This window comes from Acipenser ruthenus, chromosome 6 (genome assembly GCF_902713425.1).
Source record: "Acipenser ruthenus chromosome 6, fAciRut3.2 maternal haplotype, whole genome shotgun sequence".
NCBI lineage: Eukaryota > Metazoa > Chordata > Actinopteri > Acipenseriformes > Acipenseridae > Acipenser > Acipenser ruthenus.
The window spans coordinates 44,355,965-44,377,443 of record NC_081194.1 but is presented as its reverse complement, the minus strand read 5'-3'; the positions used below and the strand labels follow the sequence as shown (position 1 = coordinate 44,377,443).

At 35.6% G+C, this 21,479-nt stretch overlaps 1 protein-coding gene across 7 annotated transcripts in view; it reads left to right on the top strand.

The window, feature by feature from the left end:
• Nucleotides 1-15,138, top strand: part of LOC117410614 (mitogen-activated protein kinase kinase kinase 21-like) — a 47,271-nt gene extending 32,133 nt beyond the window's left edge. The window contains exons 5-12 of one of the 7 annotated variants that reach the window (XR_004545709.3): nucleotides 3,206-3,446; nucleotides 5,510-5,632; nucleotides 6,159-6,272; nucleotides 9,353-9,503; nucleotides 10,157-10,269; nucleotides 11,747-12,505; nucleotides 12,685-12,782; nucleotides 13,024-13,147. Coding sequence is in view for 6 of the 7 variants with exons in the window: in XM_034017284.3 (XP_033873175.2) it covers nucleotides 3,206-3,446; nucleotides 5,510-5,632; nucleotides 6,159-6,272; nucleotides 9,353-9,503; nucleotides 10,157-10,269; nucleotides 11,747-12,505; nucleotides 13,024-13,460 (1,938 nt within the window). In the remaining variant the exon portion in view is untranslated. Of the gene's footprint in view, nucleotides 1-3,205; nucleotides 3,447-5,509; nucleotides 5,633-6,158; nucleotides 6,273-9,352; nucleotides 9,504-10,156; nucleotides 10,270-11,746; nucleotides 12,506-12,684 lie in introns of all 7 variants that reach the window. The other 6 variants (XM_034017285.3, XM_034017284.3, XM_034017289.3 and 3 more) reach the window with 6 other exon arrangements.
• The last annotated feature ends 6,341 nt before the right edge of the window (nucleotides 15,139-21,479 follow it).

Sequence of the window (21,479 nt, the reverse complement as noted above, 5' to 3'; positions counted from 1 at the left end):
ATAAAGACTGTGATCAGGGCTAATGGTAGTCCAACCACTGATATTAGGTACAAGTCCTAATAAAGTGGCCAGACAGGGTATGTCCACACTTATTTTTCATTATACTTTAAGGTCAATTGTTATATTTACAGCAGTGGCTGGGGATATACTGACAAAGTTTGCATATTATAAATCTTCTCCAAACCAATGGAGATACCACTCCTTCATTACACTTTTTGACTGCCTGCAGCATACTGCACTTTGTTAAAATAGCAAATCGCTGACTTGTACAATAAGTGCCTCTAAAAACACCATCTCTCTCTGTAAACCACATGGGAGGTACCCACTGAGCAGCTGCTTCAGTGCAAGTCCGTACTGCAGTAAAACGCATTGGAGTCTTTTTAAAAGGGTAATATTTTGTTTATAACATATCAAAATCTGATAATTAAAGGCTTATGTTAAAGTAAACAAATGTGTCTCTTAATAAGTGCAACACTATAAATGATATATTATTTGTACTAATATGTATTTGGGGGTCACTCAAACTGAAAGCCCATCACCTGTTCCCACCCCTATAACTCCAAAACCACATCTGATATGTTAATTCAAAGAGGTATGTCTTCCTGGCACATATCACTAACCAATCGTGTACTTTCTTGAGCGTTTGGCATTTGAAATACCGCCTCAGAACATTTAAATTCGTTTTTTTAATGTTTCGATTCGCAGATTTACTGCAGAAAGCTTAAAAGGGTATTGTGTTTATTTTAATTAATTTTGTATGTGTAATATGACCTGGACCAGGTGGCAGGGTTGAAATAGGGAGACCGCAACCAAAAACAGACATGGAGAAGCTGCTAAGTCATAAAATTGAGTGTGACGCTTATCTTAAAAACAAACTGTTATATAATTTAAAAAAAACACGTAGAAAAATTGGCCGAATGTAAACCTAGGTGAACAATACAATCAAAAGAACTATATTCGGTGAGTTACATTCTATTTTGATCCATTATTATACTATTAATATGAGTTTCATTGTCGTTTATGATTTGTAGCAACATAAAACCACACAAACATATTTAAATATTTTAAGACAGACGTGTAGCAGACAAAAAGTTATATTAAAATAATATATATGTTTTGCAATTGTCGATTACTGGGATAATAGATGTACATAGATTTCAAAACTGCTGCATTGACGATACGCACACACTGGCCTCATAGGGGATGATCCCGATCACGCGCTGTTCACCCACCCTACTAATAGCAGCTAGTCATTGTCTACAGTGTCAGAGCAGACTTGATAGCTTGCCATTGGTGTTCAGACAGGGGAATCCCCTGTAGGACTGCAAGTCAACTCTTTAACTGTGCACAACAGGATTAGGCTCTGTTATTTCTTAAGTGAGGTAGGAAAACAAGATGTATGCATGCATGTAATAATTGGCTGTAATGTTATCCTGTTGCTTCTGCTCTATTGCCATTCAGATAAAGGAGGGATTTGGAGAAGCAAAACAATGGGACATGAAATAAACCATTTCTTTTTATTTAACAAAATTAAACCAGCTGTATTTTAATTACTGAATCTGGAAGTAGAAATAAAAATAACTTTCTTTAACTTACATTTAGCATTTTTATCTTTTTTTCTGGTTATTTTAAAATCAATTAGAAAAAGTGCAAGAGTAACATACATCTGTAATGAAATAATTCTTGAAGAATCAAAAAGCTTCTCCATATAAACCACCAGACTGCTCAAACTAAATATGGTAGATTTATTATTAGTAGTAGTAGTAATTTGATTCTCACACTAATCAACAATGACCCCCCAAACAAAGCATTTCCCCCTCTTATTTGCATAACATTATCACCATTCCTTTATTTTAATGTTTGTTTATTTTCCCTTTCAATTTTTCATGACACACTCTATAGGTAAACGGACCCAACCTTGCATCCCACAATTTTCTACGTGCAGCTTAGAGTGAAGTTGTGACAAGTAAAATGGTCTTTTGATTTGAAATGAAAATAACGTCAGAAATACAAACATCGACAGCAAAACAAAAAGGGACTTGTTATGCACAACTTTAATCTAAACGGTGGCATATTTTAATAATGTAACCCTCCTCTATTACATACCCTTTTTTTTACTGTGTTAGTAATGTTAAAAACATGGTTAGATTGTTCAAGGGCAGTTTTATTAACCCCAGATGGAAAAACTAAAAACAAAGGTGCATGCCAGGTACCAGATTTTTTTAATATTTGTAATTGCTGTGTTTACCCCTGAAATTTGCTATAAAATACTATTTGATAGAAAATAAAACAGAAATCAATTATTTATATATGATACATTTTTCAGAAACCCTTTAAGCCCCTGTGTGCCAATCAAAATAAGTAAGACACTCATTTGATATATACTTTTTATTTACAATAAAAATATTACGTTTTTAATAGAATAACACACACATCATGCAAAATAAGTAGCAACACATGCCATGAACAATAAAATAAACATTTTATCTGTAAACCGTACAATACAAACAACACAAGATTTCGGAAGAAAAAATAAATTAAAAATACGTTCTGTAAACAATAGCATGCACCTTATTACTATATCATGCCATTGTATACTTGTGTTCTCACTTGTTGGTGCGAACGCACAGAGGAATGTGAACACATGGAAAGCATGCAGAGATGAACGACTCTATTGCTGTATACAAAATATAAAATAGAAGCAAATTAATACTGCAAATAAACTGTACCAACATTTAAGGAAATACTATATACACACATTTAGATGACGGCTGGCTTGCTGCTGTATCTTATATTCTTCTGAATTCACTCTCGGATGAAATAGACTTTTTGTGCGAAATGCGATTTGATAAAAATGTCACCAGACACCCCCCACACTGTCAAACAAACATTCCACAACTATACAGTATGCACACTGACAGACCAGGTTGAAAGAAACCCCATAAAATAGACAGCAAACATTAATGTACAGCATGGTACTGCAAGTGCTGTCTTGACATACCTGCGCATGCCCTGGAGCTGAAGTGGTTAATATACGCCACTGTTTTTAAAATGGACCCGAATAAGATATTTTTTGTTGTGTAACATGAAGCACAATGTTATTTTTAAAAGGGGGGAAAAAAACAATGTACCGAATGTGTTTGCAAAATTACTTGCATAAGATCCTCTGCCCTCAATAACCAAGTGTGTGCTGTTGTGTTTGAAGGAGCTGCTGTCGCGGGAAGAGGAGCTCACTAGGGCGGCCCTTCAGCAGAAGTCTCAAGAGGAGCTCCTGAAGCGGCGGGAGCAGCAGCTAGCGGAGAGGGAGATCGATGTTCTGGAGCGGGAGCTCAACATCCTCATCTTCCAGCTCAACAAGGACAAGCCCAACGTCAAGAAGAGGAAGGGCAAGTTCAAGCGCAGCCGCTTAAAGCTGAAGGATGGCAATCGGATCAGCTTACCTTCAGGTAAGGAGTCCCATTACATGTTTTAATTCTCAACACTGTAGACATTTCTGACTGTTCAGACACTTCTGGAATAGTTGTGCAATTGCTCTGTGTTGCCATCCCAATAGGGAGCTAATCTAGAACTCAAAGCACAGTAAAAAAAAAAAAAATGAAATGCTCACACAATGACTACAGTATCTGACAGCTCCTTAAATTCAATTTTACTGAGCGTGAATAGAAACATGTGAGTACAAAGTGCTGCACGCTTCATTTAAGTTCTTGTTGGCACTGTTTACTACTGTTAACGCTATTTTGTAAGACAAGAATTAAAAATGAGAACAATTGCTGTTAAAATGGCAGATTTAAAAAAATGTATTGGATAGATGAAAAACAGAAAAATTGTAAATGTTTTGTCCTTTTAGTATATTACTGTGTTGTACAGGGAAAATGTAATTGAAGAGGACCATTTTAATAATGGCCTTAGGGGGGCTTTTAAAAATGTATATCTATACGGTGCGTGTGTGTGTGTGTGTATATATATATATATATATATATATATATATATATATATATATATATATATGTATGTGTGTGTGAGTGTGTGTGTGTATATATATGTGTATATATATATATATATATATATATATATATATATATATATATATATATATATATATATATATCTATATATATATATATATCTATATATATATAGATATATATATATATCTATACATGATTTTGTCTTTTCAAATTGAATCCAAGCCAATGCAGGCTTTTATTTTCTTTGCAATGAAACACCCACTTGTCTTGGGTCTTTACTCTTAAAGAAGCCGTTTTTTTGTGAACGGTTTTGGTACCACAAAACCATAAAATTTGGAAGCTGTTCTGAGTTTTGGACAGGTGCCAAAGTTTCTCAAAGTTAAAAGCTGAGATGATTATTATAACAATGGTAATGGAACACAGTACCAGTTATTGTTCTTTAGCCTTATTAGAAGTCAGTATAGGAACCTTTTTTTGATTTTATTATTTTTTAAATATTTATACATGCACGCATGTGTTGACATTCTTCAGCTTTAACTCTCCCAAGTTGATGCACTAATGCTTCACTATCCCACAGCCCTGGTAAATTTTACAGTACTTCACACAATTCCTTGGTTTGTAGCATTCTCCCTCACACCACAGCGACAGAGCAGTTTGAATTTCTAATGGCAGTTATTTTTCCATATTTTAAGCGTACTTGCCATTACTTTGTAAGCCAAAATACACTCCCCAGATGCTACTAGCAGCAGTAGTAAGTTATGAATTACCTGCTATTATCAACAGGCTTATCTTCATAGAACAATCTTTTTAAACCATATAGATTAAAGCTCTGCTTTATGGATGATCGGGCATTTTGCAGTAACACACCTTGGCTCTGGAATGCTCTTTCCCTTGAAATTAAGGACTAGGGAAGTGTTGGTGTTTTCATGTTTTTAAAGCACGACTGAAAATGTACCTTTTTAAACCGGAATTTCTATCTACTTAAATTATAACTTATATTATTTAAATTATTACTTTAATTCTGACTGTTGTACATGTTTGTTGTGATTTTACTTGTAAAGCGCTGTGAGATGTACCATATGAAAAGCACTATATAAAACAGATTATTATTATTATTATTATTATTATTATTATTATTATTATTATTATTATTATTATTATAGTGCAACCTTTAAAAAAAATAGAAATAAAAAAATAAACACCTTAGAAACAGATAATATACAGGGTGGTCTGTTTGCACTGCTTCTGAAAAAAAAAAAAAAAAATTCTTGTCATGCAAGGTGCCGTCCGGGTGTTGTGAGGTGTACAGTAAGGCATGGTACAGTTTTTAAAGTCCACTTGATGACACTTCAGTGCCTGCACATGTCAAGTTCCATTGCTCTGCTGTGAATTATTTTGTTTCACAACAGCAGCACAAAGTGGCCAAGTGGCTTTATACCCTCCCTGTATAGTGTGAGAAATAAAGTAACATGTTTGAAAGTGTCTCAAAAGCTATAATTAGTACTGTACCACAGACTCATGCTTTTTTGTTTGTTAACCAGATTTTCAGCACAAAATCACTGTTCAGGCTTCCCCCACGATGGAAAAGAGAAGAAGCTTAAACAGCAATAATTCTAGCCCGCCAAGCAGTCCCACACTTATTCCACGGCTCAGAGCGATACAGTGTAAGTGCCTGCTGATCTGCAGTTTGCTTGTCTGCACTAGTATATGTTCACTTTATGTATGCATATCCTCTGTTTGTTAGATGTGTATGCTTACTATAAAAGAAGACTCGTGTTGGATTTTGTAGGTGCTTGCTGGCTGTCCCAGTCTTATTTTCAGAAAGCAGTAAAAGCTACAGGGAACTGTAAATGAAAGACATCTTGATGTAGCTTTCCTCTTGTAGCATGTGGTGATACACAAGATGGTGAAACAACATGATTTTGTTGTTATAGTGGGTAAGGTTTAATAGTGCAAGCCCTGGGGTATATTCAATTTATGGCAATTAACATCTTAGGCTTGCCATTAATCCAATATCGACAGTTTATCAGTATAACAAATTTACCAGTTTCTTGAAATGGCCCAACTGTTTAAAATGTATTTCATCAACATCAACAGTATTCCTGTGCATGGAATTGGTATTATATGGTATATGCATGCAAACAATTTATGATTGTAAAGTCTACAACATGTTATTAATTATTTTCTCAGTGAGTTTCAAAACTGACATCGGCAGCGTCAGTGGCCGGAGAAACAGTATGTATGTGTACCATCAAGATGTGGATATCACAAGTGAATGTGAACCTGCCAGGGTTAGAAAAAAAGGCAAGAAATTATGAACTGGCTTACAGTATTCTTTTTCTGTGGTTTCAACTGACTCAAAATCAATTGCGTGATTTTGCAAATTTCTACTACTGGTTATTTAAAAAAAAAAAAAAAAAAAAAAATTGGCACTTGAAAGTTTGTGTTCTCTTAAATTCATCTGCTTTTTGGAAAAAGGTTATGATACAATGCTGGAGTTGGATCCTTAGTTTTCTGAATAATCAGGAATTAAATAAAGGATAAACATCTGTATCGGTTCCAATAAGCTCTCTGCATTGTGTTAGGTGGTTGTTAAAATTGCAGCATTAACAACTTGCCTGAACACTAATTTTGTTTGTGTTTCTAGAGATGTGCCAAATTTGCCAAGTTTTTACTCTCCTTTTTATCAGTTAGGACCTCCTGATCAAAATGTCAAAATGGGATTTCCAATATATAATATATTTGGTTAATTTCTACATAGAGACTTCTCTGTTTTAATTTGTATTTTACTTTCTTAATTATAACTTTATATCTATCTATCTATCATATCACCCAATTTGGATGCAACCAAATAAAAAGTTACTGGTGTGACCATCATTTTTGTTTAAGGAGCATGTGACCACATTTTTTTTTTATACGAATATAAACTGATTTGAAATAACTCACGCGAGTGCTTTTATTACTGTGTTACAATATTTCTATTGCTAGGAAGGCTCTAAAAACTACGTATCCCATACACCACTGCCATTATCACTAAGTACGTGGAACGATGTGCTCTTTGATCAGTGTTCAGTACTCCTGGTTTGCAAGACAGTATGGGCACTAAGAACCAAAAAATCCAATATCTAGTCAAGATCGATGAGCTGTTATTTTATGTACAATATTGAAAGATGATCATTCCTAGGACATGTCTCTAGTTCTGCACACTCTATAAATACATGCATAATAATAATACAAGCACATTTTCATTTATGCACTTATTCATATCCCGAGCTGAAGACAAGGGCGCTAACGAAAGTCAAGGTAAACTACCACAGGGTAGAGCCTTCATTATTATTTATTATTATATATTTTTTAGCAGACGCTCTTATCCAGGGCTGGTTTTGGTGGATAACAAAATAAATTTGGACCTGTTGTGTCTTTATTTAGTATTTGCTGTCCATTATGGCAAGTCAGTGAGAAAGCCAGCACTTGCAGCGATTGATTTTAAGTTTGATTCCCATTGATGCAGTGACATTCTAGCAGGCATCTACCATCTCATAGAAGCCAGCTAGAGCTGGAAGCTGATTGGTTGATGGTACAGTAAACCTAAAAGAATAATGGACAGAATAGGTTATACAATTACTTGCACTAGTACATGTAAAGTGTGTAAGTACATGGACAAAAGTAAAAAATATAATTAAACATAAGAACAACACAACAAAACGAATATACTGTAAAAATAGCAATGTTGTGTATAGAATAGCCTGTGAAAAATGTGATAAAATAAAATATGTTGGAGAGACTGGAACAACTTTATATAAAATAATTCAGAACCACCTTTCATTAATTAGAAATAAAAAATGAATGAACCAATAGTACAGCACTTCACCAGTCAAGGACATGACATAAATGATGTCAAGTTTGTAGTATTAGAACAGCTAACACGATTATGCCAGCAGGACTCAACAGAAAAGAATGAACTAATTAACTCCAATAAATATAGAACATTTAAATAAATAAATAAACACAATTAATTAAAATTATGCATGCTGATGTGCTGGGGAGGCCAAATCAAGGCTGATCCTCAGAACCAGCATTGCATGATAAAATAAATATCAGTTTATATAAAATAATAATTAGAATTAATACAGATTTAAAGATCGAAGTCAAAATGATGTCACAGTATAAAGAACACTATTACATCATGTAAGAATAAATCATGGATTTGAATATAAACAATAGTAGTTGTCATGCTGTCAAAAACCTATAAATACCTCCAATGTTTTGATTCAAACACATGCTGCCTTGAGAAAGATATGTACAACATATCGAAACGTTGGGCAGCTGGCTCTTTGAGCTAATATATATATATATATATATATATATATATATATATATATATATAATATGCATGTCAGAATACATTTTCATAGGTAAACCATGTTATTTTGTGTTTGGCAAAATCTGTTGTGTGCATCATAGCAAAAAATAACATCTGTTATGCCCGTCGGTGGGTTCATCACTATAGACGTACGTTAGCTGGATCTAATTTTACTGTATTTCAGTTTAAGAAGTATGAAGAGTAAAACATTTACAAAGCTTTATCATTCACCAAACATTTTAAGCCAAATCGAGTCCCTTACAATACAAATAGAATTACACGAACCAGTGAATGAGGAACAGCACTTGAATAAGCAGATTTTATTGAATTGGTCTTCATGAGCAAGGCATGTGGCTAAACTTGTTGAACTCGGTTTGTAATAGTTACTTTGTTACAAGATTGTGTTTGGTTTTAGAGATTTTTTTTATGTGTGCCTAATATTTGTCAATGTGCATCTGGGTATTTTACCATGGAACTGAACTGAGGGATGCACACTGTCGGAATTTGACCCTGTTACAAACTGTAATCAAAATGTTCTAGAGCCCATACTACAAAGAGTGGTCGACAGAAATAGTGGCTGATAATGACAAAAACCTCTTAAAGGAAATTCAAAATAAAATAAAAGATTTTGTTTTGGTAAACAACAGCTAAAAAGATAATTTGAATTGGAAAAAATTGGAAAACTTATGATGCAAAAGTATTAAACTCCACAAAAATAAAAAATACAGATACAGATTTAGATTTAAATAGGAGTAGAAACTTTGCAAACTTCACATATCTCAAGCATGCACCTTGGCTGACTTTTTCCCTATTTTCTTAGTTGTCAGCTTCCAGTGATAGGGTTTCTGTGATCTGGGCTTTGCGTTGCTGCTTCTAAATTGGGGTGTATTGTACATTTGGTGTGGATATGAACTTGGAAGGATCAATTGAACCTCTTTAGAGGATTGAATTTGTTTCATGTAATTGTATTTTTATGATTTAGCAGAATTAATTTATCAAACCCTTCCTTTTCTTTAAACAGTAACTTTGGATGAAAGCAATAGAACATGGGGAAGGAGCACAATTTACAAACCGGAAGAATTTGAAGATGTCCGAAAAGGCTTTAAAAAGAAGGGACGTACATGGGGCCCAAGTTCTGTTCAAACAAAGGACCGGGCCAATGGTGCGGAAAGGTATGCATAATTCTGGCGCATTGTCTTTCATCTGCCTATTAGGATTGGAAAAATAATCATATTTCTGATAGTCATCTAAAGGTAGAAAGTATCAGCTCCACTGCGACCATTATGTTGTGTTCCTCTCTTTTTTAGGACAACTGATTTGTCCATATAGATTCTGGTGGGGTGTTAAGTTTAATTTAATTAAACTGTATCAGAAGATTACTTGAATTCAGTCCCCTTAATGGGAGTTAAATCATGATTTAAGACAATCATTATCACAATGTACATTTTTAGTCGATAATGTATTAGTTAATCCAAACCTACACCTTAATTTACAGGGTGTATATGAAGAACAACCCACAGTTAGTTGATCATAAAATTGTTTGAAGCAACTATTCATTGGTCTGAAAGGAATGTGATTGTGGCTGCCTGACTAGTTGGGGCATTCTCTAGAAACAGCAAACATGTCCATCTTTGTGCTGTTGGAAGCGACTCCTGACTAGAAAACAGCTGCAGAGGAGTCATCCAGCACTGGCCGACCAGATCAATCCAAATGAGCATCTGAATATACATTTCATGAAGCTGAATGGATGTTTCATATATCTATTTGTTGTCAGGCTGTGTCTATTAAGTTTAGGCTTTTAAACTTATGTCTGTTTTATTTGCAGGATAAGACCACTTTCAGATGGCAGCAACCCCTGGTCCACCAGTTTGATGAAAAACCAGAAGTCTGTTCCTTTAGCTGCACTGTTTGTTGATCAGGGTACGACTATTTACTTAGGTGCGAAGAATACGTTGGTAGAATCACGACTCCATCAAGTTATTTAAATGTGGCTTCACATGAGCAAATACATGTGGTGTAGCTTCAGCTATGTTGGTGATTCAGCAATAACTTGAAATCAAGTAGACTGATGTTATTGTAATGTCTTCATCTGTGTAATTTAGACAGTACACATTGGTTCTGTGAACATCAATATACTCCCCAGATTAGTTCACTATCCAAGGTTGAGAGAGTGTTGTCTGTGTTTTCCTTGGCCTCATGCCCAGTTTTCTACAAGAAACCTTGGATGTGCAATAAAGGGCCACTTTGGAAACAAACACGTACTGTAAGCATAAAGTGCTACCTTGTATAAATATAATGATACAGTGCTACCTCGCTATAAGGCTCTCGATTATAACGTGCCTGGGATATAACGCTCCTATCAGCATGTCCCCCAGTTCCCTATACTAGTGATTCATGCAATGTTTCTACAGTAAATACAGTACCGGTGTTATTCAAACTGTAAACAACTTCAGTGTCTCTGTTTCTGTCTCTCCCTTTTGATACAGTATCTGAACTGAAGAAAAGCTGCACAGGCACTTTTCACAGACATCTTATTCAGCATTTGTTTTATAACTAAATAAATATTAGGCCTATTCCGTGGTTATCTTTCCTAATGTGTTTACTTTTTTGCTGCGAAAGGAGCTGCAGCTTTCTCCAGGAGACAAGACGCTTCAGCGCCGCTCCAGCAGCCGAACCTGGGGCGAGCCCATTCCCTCTTCCCCTCGCCCGACCTGCTCTCCTTCTTGCACTTGGTTTGCTTCTCTGTCGCTTCGAACTGAACTCCCGACCGCCATTTAGCCAGGCTATTTGTAGTTTAAAAACTGCTAATTTAAAATAATCCATGAGTGGGAATGTTACCTTTTTTTTTTTTTGGAAAAAATATAGCGTTGATTACATGGTGCTTTATGCATGGTTAATTCACAAAAAGTTACATTTTTGCTTCACTATATGTGCATTATAGAGAGGGAGTTATTTTATTTTGTGTTTTGGTCAGATGTGTGTGATGTGTTCCGCGGCGCCCCCCACCCCCTCCCCCGTTTATAACACTCTTCGGTTATAATGCTCATATTATGTGTCCCCCGAGACCCGCGTTATAACGAGGGAGCACTGTATAATGAAAAGTAACCCTTATCTTCATGCTCGAAATAGCTTCATAAATGGTGCATATTCCATTATTAGGATAAAATATGAACTTGCCTCCTTTCTGATGAGCTCTAGTTTTACTTCTAATTTATGTTTGAGTTTTTAAAGTTGGGGATTGTCGGAATACTGGTTGTTATTTTGCTCTGTGGTGCAGCAAAGAATTACATTTTCTTTTACTAAAGACACAAAGTATTTTTACTCTATTGAAAAAAAAAAACATGTGTCCTAAAGGTTGATAAACATAGAAAAAATAAGCTTAAATGAGTTGTAACCAAACTTTTCTGGTTTGCAGAGACATCTCTGGAAGAGATTTGTTCATCTGAAGGCATTGACAACAGCCGACCAAAACAACTGAAGTTTCCTAATCAGGTGTATATCGATCTACCTCTTTGGAAAGACGAACAGGGGGAGGGCACGGGAGGCAGCGAAGGCTTGGAGGAAGCAACTCCCGCCAGCTCAGCAAGCAGCACACCTCAAGTCACTCCAACCAACAGTTTGAAACGAGTGACGCTGAGAAAGAAAACGGACAGTGTGCTGTACGGGTGCGCCATGCTCCTCGCTTCAGTTGGCTTAGGTTTCGATATCCGCGACGTGAACAATAGGCCCCAGTCCATGGAAGAGCCCGTGGTCAAGGAAGAAAAGAAAAAGGGGATATTCCAGAGAGCCACCCGGTTCCGTCGGAGCACAAGTCCTACCAACAGAATGAGTTTGAAAAAAGATGACGGCAACATTCCTTCGCTGGGCCCTCCCTCTGGTTCCGTTCACATTTCCATGTCTTCCATTTCCGAATGTAACTTCACAAAGTGTTTGATTCAGGATGATTCGGAAGAAGCAAGTACATACAGCTCCTATTTGAAGGCAGGGTTGTCAAATGAAAACGACAACAGTGAACACAAGTACAAGGAGTCCAGTTCACCCAAGGTATTGAACAATGGGGCCTTCAGTAGTGTCTCAAAATGGGATTCTGACCTGCAGTCATCCGGCTCTGAGAACAACAGTGTTTTGCAACACAAGCAAACAATGTTGGTGGGAAATGCAGTTCAGAATTACAGTAAGTATTTTGTTTAAACCTGCCAGCCATCTTCAGTTTGTTTTTGTTTTTTGTTTTTTTTACCTCGGAAACTAAAGTATAAAGATACAGCTGTATACAGTAACACCAATGGCAGGGCGGTTAAAATCAGGTCGCAAAATGTGACCTTCAATGTTAACCCCGTTTTCTTGTTTCCATAGAAACGCGCACCAGCCAGTCAAGTTAGGGTACAACAGCGGAAATGATCGTTCCGAATTCTGCTTTGTCTGCAGTTCAGAAGAGACAGCCATTGCCAACTGTAATGATTTCTGTGAAGCGTTCCCATTGCTGTGTATTATGTGAAAATGCCCATTTGTGAAAGAATAGTCTAAAGAAAATATACATATTTCTATCACTTAACTAAAGCAAACATTTGCCATATTTACGCATTACCTGTTACACTGCATCTACAAAGATAAAACTGGCCTCACAATGAAGTAACAGAAAAAATGCACAATTTAAACTTGGATTCAGATAACATTCTTTTTATTTTTTAACAGCTAATGGCACATCCACCTCGCAAATGGATCAAACAGTATTCCCCCAGATTCCCAATCCTGAAGCAGTGTATCCAGCCTCTGTGCTGAGAAGAAACCACGATCAAGACGTCCCCCCCAAAAGGCAACTCTCTGGAGACTATGCATCTAGGCCTCGGCCTCTGTCCCTTAAAAGTAAAGCCCACCCCTGGCATCTCATGCAAGGCCGAAACAAGAGCTCATCCGCAGGACCTTTCTCTGGAGAGAAAACAGCGCAAAATCTAAACTATTTGCTTGCAGCTGAAGCAAAGGCTGGCTGCCATGCTGCCCCTGCTGCCTGCTGTTTACTGGACATTGATATGGAAGGACAGAAAGGGGACTGTACTGTACCCCTTTGTAGAATTCAGAACAAACCTGCCAGATCTACAGTATATGAACTGGAAAAGGAGTCCTTGTCTTAGCAGTTTTTGTTTAAACAAACATGTTTGTTCTAGCACATTAGCGTTTCTTAATGAAATAATTAAGACGTTGTGCTACTAAACTGGAACCATCATGTGTTACCAAGCAGCAGGTTGCCATTTAATCCACTTGGGTTGAGGCTGCTGACTTCAGTTCATACAGGTACTTCATAAAGGTTATTAATGTCCATATATTCTGATAGGGTTAAATTGTAGGTTGCTGGAGCTTTATTTGCTGAATTTGTATGTTTTTTTTATTTGGTTTAGTTTTTTTACAAATAATAACATATTCCAATGTAAACTGGTCAATGTTAATAATAAAGCCAACAAGGATTCCTTCTAAGATGTGGTTTAATAGTCCTAACCATTTTTAACACTATTCTTCTGTTGAAACTCTTTTGGTGCTGGAATTTGTTACTCCATTTTAGAATATGAAGATATTTAAAAAGCCAGGCTATTTATGAGAAGTTGCTGCTTCTTTCTGGTACCTAATCACTTCATGTGTTGTCGTTCAGACTATGAGTCCAACAGCAGAGGTACCAGGATGCAGTTTATCTATCGTGTTGTTTTTGAAATTGCTTAATTGAATTGTCCTAATTGATTTTAAAGCATTGGTAATGTACAGTAATTCTGCATATAGAAATGTTCTTTCATTTAGAGAATTATCCCTAATTGAATGTATTGGTGATTTTTTATTATTATTATTATTATTATTATTATTATTATTATTATTATTATTATTATTATTAATTTATTTTTTTTGTCATCCAATGGTTGCATTTGTGAATCGGATCGGTTTAAAAATGCCACTGTTGCTTTTTACAGTGTTCATTGCTGTCGGGGCATACTGTATCCCTGATACAGTATTAAATATACAGTTATCCCTGGCATTTAGATTAGAAACCATTTCTATTATAATATTTAGGTGGTTGATTTATACGCAAGGTGTTCTCATTGCAGAAAACGTATGATATTATAATCAGCTGCTACACATGGTATAGTTGTGTTGAATGTATAACTTGTATAGCTCCTAAAAATAAAGGGAGAAATGACCTTCTGTTTTAAGGTGAACATACAAAATGTATTTCTGGAATGTTACATTTAAAAGTAAAGGCAATCTGGCATTTGAACTTAGATAAGCATGTGGAACTTAATTTTACTTACGGTAGTTGATTTTAAATAATAATTTTTGCCATTTCAAGAATGCATAACGCTTTTATGTTGGCGTCATCAATATTATATCGGACTACTGGAAAGACCAATACTTTTTGTTCATTAGTAATATATATACAGAAACCCGAGATGGAATTGTTTTCCTGTAACTCACTTAAGTGGCCCATCTATTATTTTTTATAATACATGGATACCCTTGTGGTGCTAATATTAAAGAAGACGAGGTTCAGCAGTACAGTTTGGTTTTTTTAAATGTAGTGTTTCAGTGCTGTACGTTCTGTGTCGTTATCCGTTTCTCTGAGATACGAATGTACCAGCTTTACATCTTTTTTTTTTTTTAAATTTATTCTCATTTTGTTGATCATTAATGAACATTTCTGTACTGTGGGTGTTGTCGAGTGATTGAAAACGAGACATTTTGTGTTTGAATTGAAAGTGATGGTCTCGTGTAGTCGAATGGGTCAAAATTCAAGTATAAAATTCAAGGCATTATCACTTTTTGACGTCACTACTGTGGTATTATGCCTTTTTTTTTTTTTTAGAATGGCTCAGGATGCAAATATAGCCTTCATCCATGTATTATATATATATATAATATATATATATATATATATATATATATATATATATATATATATATATATATATATATATATATATATATATACACACACACTACCGGTCAAAAGTTTTAGAACACCTCCATTTTTCCAGTTTTTATTGAAAGTTACGCAGTTTAATGTCTCAATGTACTCTGAAATTAAAGCATAGAACAAATAAACAATTGGAGATAAAAAAGAAATCATAGAATCGTTTTGTTTAACAAAATTGAATCTAAATTTTTGACTCATCAAAGTAGCCACCTTTTGCAGATATAACAGCCGAACACACTCGTGGCATTCTTTCTACAATGGAAATCAAATATTGTTCGGAAAGTTCTTCCCAACACTGTTGCAGAAGTTCCCACAAATGTCTTGCACTTGTAGGTTGCTTTGCTTTCACCCTTCTGTCCAGTTCATCCCAAACCAGCTCGATGGGGTTTAAGTATGGAGACTGTGCTGGCCATTCCATGATTTGAAGCCTACCGTCTTGTTCTTTTCTTCTAAGGTAGTTCTGACATAGACTGGAGGTATGTTTTGGGTCATTATCTTGCTGTAGGATGAACTAACTAGGCGTATACCAGAGGGTATTGCATGGAGCTGCAAAATGCTGTGGTAGCAGTTTTGGTTCAGGGTGCCACTCACTCTGTGCAAGTCGCCGACTCTGGATCCAGCAAAAGAGCCCCAGACCATCACGCTTCCTCCACAATGTTTGACAGTTGGTGTCACACACCGAGGAACCATCCTTTCGCCTACTCGACGGCGTACAAAAACCCTGCGTGATGAACCGAAGATTTCAAATTTTGTTTCATTGGTCCATAAGACCTTCCAGTCTTCAGTAGTCCACTGGCGGTGCTTCATGGCCCAGACAAGCCACTTTTTCTTATTTTGCCATCTTAGCAATGGCTTTCTTACTGCCACTCGACCTGTCAAACCTGCAGCTCGAAGTCTTCTCTTCACAGTTGAAACTGAGACTTGCTTACTTCGACCAGTGTTAAGCTGTGCTTGAAGCTGTTGTCCTGTGAGCCGCCTATCACACAAGCTGTTGACTCAGAAACTTGTTTTCTGATTCTGTTGTGGCTTTGGGTCTGCCAGACCTCTTCCTATCAGAGTTTCCTCCAGTTTCCAAGTGCCTTTTGATGGTGTAGGAAACTGTACTCACTGGCACCTTGGCTTTCTTTGCAATTTCTCTAAAGGAAAGACCTACACTTTTAAGGGTTATAATGGTCTGTCTGTCTTCCTTTGTTAATTGCCTTTTTCTTGCCATTATGAGAGCAATATACTACTTCCTGCAGTACAATACTGTCCAAATAATGCTTAAGAGGGTGTAGTAACACAGTCTGTTCCAACACTGCTTTTATACAGACAGAGGGTTTGTAAGTAATCAACAAAAGTTGGGACACCTGTAGGAATTGTTAGCATCAACTTTCAAGGCTTAATTTACTTCCATTGCTGCAGAACAGCTGTAGGTTGTTAACCCATTACTTGTTCCCTGAAAAAGGCCTTTTTGTATAACTCTGAAATGTACATTATTTTTCAGTTTTTGGTAACCTAAACATTTTTTGTAACCTCTGGCAGTTTACCGCTTACCTTTGTACCATTTCAGGTTATTCACTGGACTTGAACTGCTTAAATTTCAATAAAAACTGGAAAAATGGGGGTGTTCTAAAACTTTTGACTGGTAGTGTGTGTGTGTGTGTGTGTGTGTGTATATGTATATGTGTGTGTGTGTGTGTGTGTATATATATATATATATATATATATATATATATATATATATATATATATATATATATATATATACACACATATACATACATAAATACATACACATAAATACATACACACATATACATACATAAATACATACAGATAAATACATACACACAAGTATATATGGATTGTGATTGCTGAGCAATAAAGCACACTAAATTATTTGTAAATGACCACCTACCTTAGAATTTGACACATTTTTTTGACCATTTTTTGCTTGTCAAAAATAGCCTGACTAAAAAAAGACGTGACTACCAGAGTACACAAACAACAACGTGACTGACTGCCGAGAAAAGGTGAACCAAAACGTTACTGCCCAATCTCGAATTAACCATGACATACAAGCAGCCATTGTCAAAGAAGCTTCATGAGGAATTCAAAGATAAGATTTTACAATTTCAGCATTTCTAACAAACAGTACCAGCTTGGACAGATGAGAAATGAGAAACAGCACATAACTGTAATGCTCTATATGAAGCAGACGGACGCAAACTGCCTCCATATGCGTAATTGAGGTTGTATCTTTGTAAATGCATATTTATTTGATGTTTTATTTTTTCCTCAAATTTAGGGTGGAAAATTTGGACTGTGTCTTAAATTCGAAGGAATATGGTATTCCCTGATTCCCTACAGTAATCTATTAACAATTTGTATTCTGTTTTTTTTACAATTTGCTAATTTTATAAGATCGTACAGAATTTCCTTTTTTTAAATGGAACAAATTGCTAGGTTTTGTTAAATATTAAATTTGGTGACACTGCAATTGTTTTACAGTATAATCCATACAGAATCATGATAAGGAGTCAATCTCGGTAATTACTTTTTTTAAACACTTTTAGAAGTATCAGAAATCAAAACATGCTCTCCTAATTTTTGGGAGCTTTACAGTACAGTATGAGAGATTGAGCTGGATCTAAGAGGAGGTAAAACCCATCCTTTTCCAATGGTTTCTACTGCTCACAATATACTTTTCATCTTGAGAGGGTTTCGCATAAAATATTTTAAGTTTATATTTCATACATATAGTAGATTCATTGATATGTAGTTACTAGGCAAGTCCATTGAAGGCTTTCTTAACTTGAGTTTTCCAAAATGCAATTATTTTCCATAACTAAATGGCTAGCTTTTGAAACGTAAAATAAGTCTGGTTGAATGAAATCATATCATAATTTACTGTCGATGTATTGTCTTTAGTGTAACCCCTGTGGTTTAGGTTCAGTTTTGAAAACAGAAAACCAGTCCTGGAAGTTTGTGAGTAAAAAAGTAACTTAAAAAAAATTATGGTTATGATTATTCACCATCAAATACGTAGCCGATACACCATTACAAAAATTGAATTTTGATTTTCAAAAACAAATCTATATTGTTTGATGAACAATCTCCATCCTTTCTGGACTGTCGTGGCTTTGTGGATTCAGATTCAAACACCCATCATTTAAAAAAAAAAACTATTTTCACAAATACAGCCTATTAAAGCATTTCTGTAACACTGCCTTATCACGTAAGGACCAAGAATATCTGCAATTTACACCCAGAAAAAGCAGAAAAGTACTGTACATCTATTATAACTTTTCATACTAGCTAATTGATGAGGATGGAATCATATTTAGATTTAAATGCTAAATGTTTTCAGGTGAGTTCTGGGTTATAGAACTGTCCATAAAAATACTCAGGTTGTAGATAACTTTTTTATATATATATATATATATAGTATGCTAAATTAGTGCAATTCATCAACTTGATTTTGTGTGGACCCACCAGCTCTCAACATATCTGAGCTGTATTACCTCTGTCAAACACCAGCTGCCTGTTATTGCAACAAATTTTTTTTTTTTTACTTTTTTAGCACATTGTCTTTCTCAGGTAGACCTTTAAGACTAGAGAAAGCCTTCATGCTTGGACAGGAAGACCTACCCTTCATAATCAAGGCAATTACTGTCTGTTCCAGTCTATTAATCCTTTCACTTTGGCCGTTGTCTGTGACCAGTTTCTGCCATTTTCCTGAGAGTATGCCAAAACACTGTTAAATACTTGTTCTCGGCTCATGTATACTGTATAATATTGTAAATGTATGTTAAATTCACTTCATTGTTTTTTTGGTTTCATGTCTGTGGTATTTGTAGCGAAGTCCTACTGCTGTATCTAATTTGTGTTCAAGAAAATGTTTTAGATTTGAATATTTATATAAAAAGAATTGCTAGTAAAGAAATGTAAGATATTTTTACTGTACCAATCAAAGGTCTGTTCACGTGACCTGCTGCTTTGTAAATGTTGTTAGGAAGGTTTCTTGCATTTTTTATGTCAACCAAGAAAAAAAAACTGTGCACAATACTTGTATAATACCAAGCTGGCTTGGTCCATCTTTGAAGGACTTTCTGTCAAACACATTGTGTCATTACGATGAATACACAATATAATAACCTTGAAAACAAGGAGATATTGCGAAGACCAGTGCATGGTGCAATACTGTAAATCTGGAATTTCCCATGTGGAAATTCACGTTGCTTCCAGTCTTGTATCTAAATTGGAAAAAGAGTACCTGGCTAAGTCTCCTATTGGTGTTAACTGTTACAGAATCTTTTGTTCTCCGGATATCATCCATTAAAAGCTTTAATGGGTTTATCAAAGCTTGGGAGCTTATGCACTTAATTTGCTGAACCTGGAAATTACATAAAGGGCGAGTTTTTCACTAGACTTTTACTGTATATTCCTTTTTAAAATGCTGTCAGTACCAGCTATGAGACAGGTTTGTGGGGTCACCAAGAAAGCATCCATTGTAGAAGTTGATTTACCCAAAACGTTTAGGTTTATTACATTTTGTTATTAGACCATATCACATTAAAGCACAATGATTTACTCATTATGCAGGCATGGTATCAATTATACTATTTTATTTGGGTGTTGACTTGCTTACCCCAACAGTGTAACATTCCTGGACTCGCAGTATACGACAGAACTATTTACTCCTGCTGGAACATAACTGTGCATATTTAGAATAACAAATAGCCTTGGTGTGTGCATTCCACTGCAGAGTAATAATGCTTTTTCTTATTAAACTTTATAATTGTTGCATTAGGAATTACTGTATTTAAACACATACTGTAAAAAAGTTCACTCCATCCAACATTCTGTATATTATGAAACTGATTTAAAAATCATCTGAGAATATATAAAACAATATTTTCACTCCCTTATTTTGCTACAGTGTTTACTGTTTTCAGTTCATACTTAATAGTAAAGGTCAAGGTATACACACAGGCTTTAAACAACATAGCACATTCACATGTTTTTCAACTGTACCAAAACTCAAGTACATTTATTTCCAGATGTCAAAATATAAAAAAAAAACTGTAGTCTAGGCTAGGAATAAAAATTGGTCCTAAATTTTCCAGTACTGGTACGTGGAAGCTGAAATATGCACATGTAATTACCATTCTGCTATTTGCTATTTCAACTGTTAATAACTCTTTGAAATGTCAACTTGATATTTTCAATGTTATGGAAACTCTAAAACGTCACATTGACCTTTGACCTAAGATGATTGACATTGTAGCCATGCGACTTCACACTGTGATATATTTGCTTCATACTGATTGGGTATTATACAAAAAAAAAACCCTTTTTGTTACACTAATTTTATAAAGCAGCTGCCACCACCACTGCCTTGAACTTCATATTTGCAGCGTTAAATCTGTTGTATTTTAATTATAGGACCTTGCCTTTGCCTTCAAAAGTGTTTTACCAAAGTATGCATTGTGACATTTAACTACAAAAAGTAAACTCCTGATTGGCCCTGCTCTACTGAGTTCATATATACAGTGCCTATAGAAAGTCTACACCCCCTTTCAAAATTTTCACTTTTTGTTGCCTTATAGCCTGGAATTAAAATGCATTAAAATAGTTTTTTTTTTTTCATTTATCTACACATCCTACCCCACAACTTCCAAGTGAAAAAAATATTCTAGAAATTTGTAGAAAATTAATTGAAAATAAAAAACTGAAATAGTTTGGTTGGATAAGTGTCCACCCCCCTTGTAATAGCAATCCTAAATTAGCTAAGATGTAACCAATCGCCTTCAAAATCACACACCAAGTTAAGTGGCCTCCACCTGTGTTAAAATGTACTGATTCACATGATTTCAGGATAAATTCAGCAGTTCCTGTAGGTGCCCTCTGCTGGGTAGTGCATTTCAAAGCAAAGACTCAACCATGAGCACCAAGGTGCTTTCAAAAGAACTCCAGGACAAAGTTGTTGAAAGGCACAGATTGGGACGGATTTAAAAAAATATCAAAGGCCTTGAATATCCCTTGGAGCACGTTCAAGACGATTATTAAGAAGTGGAAGGTGTATGGCACCACCAAGACCCTGCCTAGGTCAGGCCGTCCCTCCAAACTGGATGACCGAGCAAGAAGGAGACTGATCAGAGAGCCTACCAGGAGGCCAATGGCAACTTTGCAAGAGCTACAGGCTTTTATG